The sequence below is a fragment of the Nicotiana tabacum genome, chromosome 6 (genome assembly GCF_000715075.1).
Source record: "Nicotiana tabacum cultivar K326 chromosome 6, ASM71507v2, whole genome shotgun sequence".
NCBI lineage: Eukaryota > Viridiplantae > Streptophyta > Magnoliopsida > Solanales > Solanaceae > Nicotiana > Nicotiana tabacum.
In genome coordinates, this window is record NC_134085.1 from 44,812,832 (window position 1) to 44,820,134 (window position 7,303).

Sequence of the window (7,303 nt, forward strand, 5' to 3'; positions counted from 1 at the left end):
CCGTCGTTGATGTTCCACACTTGGTTTCGTCTCACTCTCCAATTAGATCTTGTGTTCGCAAATTCCGGCGGGAATCCCTCGGATGTCCACAATTGTCCATCCAATAGCTTGCCTGTGCTCCTTTAAGACTTCCAACAATTGTTCTACCTGCATATCATTCAACAAAGAAGAGACGATTACCGGTAAAGTATCATTTGAGCCAAGAAATTTATATCTCAAGTGTGGTGGAAGTGGTTTGAGCTCTAGTTGTTGTGGTTCAATAATAGAAGGCTTTGCAGGAGGAGGGGCTCTATTCTCCAAGTCGAGAGAGAGCTTTGCCGGAGCATAAATGTAGGACCCAAGACCCTCCAATGCATTGACTGATTCCATATACCCATCCATATCTTTACCATCAAAGTTCACCAAAATAGCCGCCAACGCCTCACCGAGGCATTGTTCTTCCATCTTCATTTCAACCGCATCTTCCACTTCATCAACAACATCAATCACCGAGATGCTTTCATATTCATGTGGTAGTTTCATACCCTAGCTTGCTTGGAATGTAACCTCTTCATCATTCACACGGAATTTGATCTCATTCCATTCCGAATCCATTAGTGCTCTTCTTGTGGCTAGGAATAGTCTCCCCAAAATGATAGGGATCTCTTTGTTAACCGCACAATCAAGGATTACGATATCGGCGGGTAAATGAAACTTTCCCACTTTAACAAGCACATCATCAACAATTCCCACCGGTCTCTTTATGGAACGATCAGCCATTTGCAATCTCATACTTGTGGGATTTGGCATACCTAACCCTGCTTGCTTGTATATGGCAAGAGGCATTAAGCTGATGCTAGCCCCATTATCACAAAGGGCTCTTGCAAAATCATGTGCCCCAATAGTACATGGAATAGTGAAAGCTCTCGGGTCTTCTTTCTTTTGAACGGTGGATGTTGCAATGATGGAACTAACCCTGTGAGTCATATTCACTACTTCATTCTTGGGGGTTCTCTTCTTGGTAATCAAGTCTTTCAAATATTTAGAAAAACCCGGCATCTCTTGAAATGCTTCCACAAATGGAATATTCACCGATAATTGCTTGAGAATGGAGGAGGAGGTCTAGGAATAGGTGGTAGAGTTTTTGGTTTCTCTTTTACCTTTTCCTTTACCTCTTCCCGGTTTTCTTCTTGCACTTTCAATTCTTCTGGAACCTTTTTCAACAACAATTGGCTCTTCAACCTTAATCTCTTGTTCGGACTCTTCAACTTCAACCACTTGTTCACTCCCTCCTTGTAGTATCTTCCCACTCCGAGTAGTAATTGCCATGACATGAGAAGTTGGACCACCCCCACTACCCTTTGGGTTCGCAATTGTGTCACTTGGAAGTGTCCCTTTTTGCTTAGGATTTTGCTCCCTAGAGAGGTCTCTCATTTGCATCTCCAATTTTTGAATGGATGCGGTATGAGAGCCAACAAGCTCAGTCATATTCCTCATAGAAATGTCGAACTTCTCTTGATTTTGCAATACCCATTCAAGCATGTTTTCCAACTTGGAATCACTTGAGGAACCTTGATTTGAATATTGACCCTTTGGAGGAACATATGGGTTTGAATTCCGATTTGAGAAGTTGTTGTTGTTATTCCAATTTCCTTGATTTGAGCCACCTTGGTCATTTCGCCACTGTTGGTTGTCTTGCCCTTGCGGGTGAGGCCTCCATTGATTTTGTTGTCTTTGACCTTGGTATTGTTGCCTTTGATAACCTCCTTGAGAGTTGTTGACATAGTTTGCCTCCTCAAAGTCTTCATTTGATATGGGTTGCACATCCTCCACCACATTTACTTTCTTCGTTTGGCTTTCGGTGAATATCTTTGTCAACACATTGACATTTGTGGCAAGCCCTGCAATCGCTTGATCTCTCTCTTGATTTTCCTTGATCATGGTGGTCAAGGAAGGAGAACCATATGCAATTCCACCTGTGGTGTCCTCTGAGTGCCAAGCTTGGATATGTTTTTTCATTTTGTCAAGTATTTGTGTGACCCTTGCGAATGATTTGTCCATTAAAGATCCATCAGCTGCATTCTTGTCTATAGATTGGTACATAGGATCCAAACTCATGTAGAATTTCTCCAACAAGATAGAATCCGGAAAACCATGGTTGGGAGACCTTACCAAATATAACTTGAATCGATCCCGTGCCTCATGTAGATGTTCTCCCGGTACTTGCTTGAAAAAGAAAATTTTATCCCGGAGCTCAGACTTCTTACTTTGCGGGAACCATTTAGCTAAGAATGCTCGGACAAGTTCAGGCCAAGAATGAATGGAGTTTGGTGGCATATTTTGAAGCCACTTCCTTGCGTCACCAGCTAGTGAGTACTTGAACACCCTCAACCTTAGGGCATCATCAGAGATGTTGTTCTGCTTATGCATCGCACACATACCCAAGAAGTTTCTAAGATATAGTGTCGGATCATCATCAGTGGAATTCCTGAAAAACCCCTCCGCTTTGAGCATAAGGATTAAACCATGTTCCACCTTGAAAGTTGCAGCACCAACAACCGGAGGTACAATAGCATTTGTATCCTCGATGTACTCATCTATGTCCGCAAAAGGATTTTCTTCCATTTGTTCCTCCATTTCTTCTTCATATTTGACCATGTTTTCCTATCAACACCAAGCAAAACAATCAAAGTGTGATGGAATAGAATAAGATGTAAAGTAAAGCACACACTAATTAGTAATTTCAAAACCGTATTTCCCATCAACGGCGCCAAAATTTGATACGCTCAAATTACACTTTAATTAAATAGTGTAAGGCGGTCTGTGTCAAATATAATAACCCAACAAGGTTGGGGTCGAATCCCATAGGGAATAGGCATGAAAAGGTTACTCGAGTAGTGTGTTACTTGACGTAAGTCGTAACACACTAACTCACTTTTCCAAGTAAAGAAGGAATTTAATGGCACTTGTTAATGTTTGCAACCACCAACAATAAATGAAGAATGATAAATAAATATATATCAACCAACCATTATACATATATTCAATGTTAAACACCCATTAACATAACACCCATTTAGGATCCATAACCTTAGTATTTAAAGTTAGCTACACATGCTAAAATACAAAAGGATGAGAATATTTAATGCCATAAAGCTTACAAAGTGAAAGATTCTTCCTTCAAAAGCTTCCAAAAGAGAGGAATATTAAAGACTTGGATTGTAGCTCAAAAACCAGACAAGATGCCCCCACAAAACCCCAATAAATCTATTTATAGTGGGTCAAAACTCGGGACCAAAATTGGACAAAAATACCCTTCCAAGTCAATTATGCAACTACATATCTGTCGCATAACAGACATGCGGTCCGCATTCTCTTCATGGCCATCGCATTTTCAAACCCTAGTTTCCAGGCATACATCGCATTCACATTCTGCGGTCCGCATTGTAGATATGCAATCGCATTTCTCATTGCATTTTCCACCTTCAGCAGCTTTCACAACGAGTTTGCGGTCCATTATGTGGCTCGCAAACCTGTTATGCGATCGCATACTGGACCGCATTTCTTGCACTGGACTTTGGCCAACAAACTATTGGGGTTTGCGATTCCTTTGAGCATTATGCGATCCGCATGTTGGATTTGCGGTCCACATTTCCATATTCGCGATCGCATTTTGCTCTTTTCTTGTCCTTTCGTGGCTTTTTGATTTCATTTCCATGCTCTTAGGTCCTTAAATCTCATACACTGCAAAAACATTAAAATTACATAAGTATAAAAGATAATTGGATTTAAAACATGCTAAAATCTAAGCAATTTGTATTAAATGTGCCAAAATTCTCCAGCATATCACCCACCGCGGCAGCGAAGACCCCAGTACGGTCGCGAATCTTCACTGCGGACCACGAAGCTCAGTTCAGAGACCTGCAACTTCTCTGAACCTGCAACAGCTATTTTTCTAAGTCTAAATTCACTCCGTGGCCCATCCAAAACTCACCCGAGCCCTCGGGGATCCAAACTAATCATGCACACAAGTCAAAAAATATCATACGAACTTGCTCGTGCGATCAAATCATCAAAATAACATCAACAACTACGAATTCAACCTCAAATTCCTACAATTACTCAAGAACATTGAAATTTCCATTTGCTCTCAACTATAGGCCCGTTTTATACCAAACCACTTTTGATTCTTACCAAATTCCATAGACGCACCAAATTATTAATTTAAACTTGTACCGGGCTCCTGAACCAAGATACGGGCCTGATACCATCAAGAAATTGCATTAATTCACTTCTAAAAGCCTTTATATTTTTCAGCAAATAATTTTCTTCAAAAATTCTTTTCTCGGTCTTGGAACTTCGGAATTTGATTCCGGGTATACGCTCAAGTCCCAAATTTTACTACGGACCCTATGAAACTATCGGATCACGGGTCCGGGTCCGTTTACTAAGAATATTAACCATAGTCAACTTTAATCAATTTTAAAGACCAATTTCATAAATTTTCTTATAATTCACATAAAAGCTTTCCGGAAACGTGCCCGGACTGCGCATGCAAATCAAGGTAAGACAAAAAGAGGTTTTCAAGGCCTCAAGATATAGAATTTGCTTTTCAAAATGAGTGATAACCCAAAAACATTCTCCACCTCTAAAACAATCGTTCGTCCTCGAACGGACATAAAAAAAGTATCTGAGTTAGAGAAAAGATGGGGATATCGGTTCCGCATATCAGACTCGAACTCCTAGGTCGCTGCCTCGACAGGCTGACCCCTCCACTGAACACGAACTGAAGGAAAACTCTTCAATCTCAACTGACGAACCTACCGATCTAGAATAGCTATTGGCTCCTCCTCATTGGACAAGTCCTTGTCCAACTGGACAGTGCTGAAGTCTAACACGTGGGATGGATCACCATGATACTTCCGAAGCATGGACACATGAAACACTGGATGCACGGCTGATAAACTCGGAGGCAACGCAAGTCTGTAAGCCACCTCTCCCACTCGATCCAGAATATCAAAAGGACCAATAAATCTAGGGCTTAGCTTGCCCTTCATCCCAAATATCATCACGCCCTTCATAGGCGACACTCAAAGCAATACCCACTCGCTGACTATGAATGCCACGTCACGAACCTTACGGTCGACATAACTCTTTTGCCTGGACTGAGCTGTACGAAGCCTATCCTGAATGATCTTAACCTTGTCCAAGGCATCGTGTAATAGATTCATACCCAACAACCGAGTCTCTCCTAGCTAACCATCCAATTGGCGACTGACACCGCCTACCATATAATGCCTCATAGGGAGCCATCTAGATGCTTAACTGATAGCTGTTGTTGTAGGCCAACTCCGCCAATGTCAAGAACTGATTCCATGAGCCTCCAAAGTCAATAACACAAGCTCGAAACATATCCTCCAAAATTTGAATAGTACTCTCGGACTGCCCGTCCGTCTGAGGATGAAATGTTGTGCTCAACTCGACCCGTGTGCCCAGCTCATGCTGAACTACCCTCTAGAAATGTGAGGTAAACTGCGTACCTCGGTCAGAAATGATAGACACGGGCACACCATGAAGATGAACAATCTCTCGGATATAGATCTCTGCCAACCGCTTAGAAGAATAGGAAACTTCCACAGGAATGAAATGCGCTGACTTGGTCAGCCTATCAACAATAACCAACACTACATCGAACTTCCTCTAAGTCTGTGGGATCCCAACAACGAAGTCCATAGTGACACGCTCCCATTTCCACTAAGGAATCTCAATTCTTTGAAACAAACCACCAGGTCTCTGATGCTTGTACTTTACCTGCTGACAATTCAAACACCGAGCCACATATGCAACAATATCCTTCTTCATCCTCCTCCACCAGTAATGCTGCCGCAAATCCCGATACATCTTAGCGGTATCCGGATGAATAGAGTACCGAAAACTATGGGCCTCCTCTAAAATCAACTCTCGAAGTCCATCCACAGTAGGCACACAAACTCGACTCTGCATCCTCAATACTTCATCATCTCCTAATGTAACCTGCTTGGCACCACCGTGCCGCACTATGTCCCTAAGGACACACAAATGAGGATCATCAAATAATAAAGAACGAGCAACTGTACAAGCTAACATATGGTTGGGCTCAAAAATATCCAACCTCATGAACCGATTGTCTAAAGCCTGAACATCCAAATTAAGCGGTCTCTCACTGACTGAAATATACGCAAGACTGCCATGCTGACTGACTTTTTACTCAAAGAATCGTCTACTATATTGGCCTTCTCCGGATGATATAAGATGGTGATATCATAGTCTTTCAATAGCTCCAACCACCTTCTCTGCCTCAAATTCAGATCCTACTGCTTAAACAAGTACTATAGACTCGTGTGATCTATGAATACCTCACATGACATGCCATATAAATAGTGCCTCCAAATCTTCAGCACGTGAACAATGACTGCTAACTCCAAATCATGAATTGGATAATTCTTCTCATGAATCATCAACTGTCACAAAGCATAAGCAATGAACTTGCCATCCTGCATCAACACCGCACCAAGTCCAATACGAGATGCGTCACAATACACTGTATATGGCTCTGAACCTGTGGGTAAAACCAACACCGCTGCTGTAGTTAAAGCTGTTTTGAGATTCTGAAAGCTCGCCTCACACTCGCCCGACCACCTGAACTGGGCACCCTTCTTGGTCAACCTGGTCATCGGGGCTGCAATAGATGAAAACCCTCCACAAACCGATGGTAATAGCCCGCCAAACCCAAGAAACTCTGGATCTCTATAGCTGATGCGGGTCTAGGCTAGTCCTTGACTGCCTCTATCTTCTTCGAATCCACCTGAATAACCTCTGATAATACAACATGAACCAAGAAAGCAATTGATCCCAACAAAAACTCACACTTCGAAAACTTAGCATATAACTGGTTGTCTTTCAAAGTCTGAAGAACAACTCTCAGATGTTGCTCATGCTCCTTCCGGTTGCGGAAATAAATCAAAATATCATCAATGAAGACTATCATGAATGAATCCAAGTAAGGCTTGAACACTCGATTCATTAAATCCATGAAAGCTTCTGGGGCATTTGTTAACCTGAATGACATCACCAAGAACTCATAATGCCCGTACCAAGTGCAGAAAGTTGTCTTAAGGACATCGGATGCCCTAATCCTCAACTGATGGTATCCAGATCTCAAATCAATCTTCAAAAACACCTTGGGACCATGAAGCTGATCAAACAAATCATCAATCCTCGGCAATGGATACTTGACCTTGATTGTGACCTTGTTCAGCTGCCGATAATCTATGCACATCCTCAT

At 42.1% G+C, this 7,303-nt stretch overlaps 1 protein-coding gene across 1 annotated transcript; it reads right to left on the reverse strand.

Moving 5' to 3' along the window:
* Nucleotides 1-525: 525 nt before the first annotated feature.
* On the reverse strand, nt 526-2,604 carry LOC107809902 (uncharacterized). The gene is made up of 2 exons (XM_075255322.1): nt 1,140-2,604; nt 526-1,049 (listed from the first exon to the last, which is right to left on the reverse strand). The coding sequence occupies exons 1-2, from the start codon at nt 2,602-2,604 to the stop codon at nt 526-528; spliced, it is 1,989 nt and encodes a 662-aa protein (XP_075111423.1).
* Between the last annotated feature and the right edge of the window lie 4,699 nt (nt 2,605-7,303).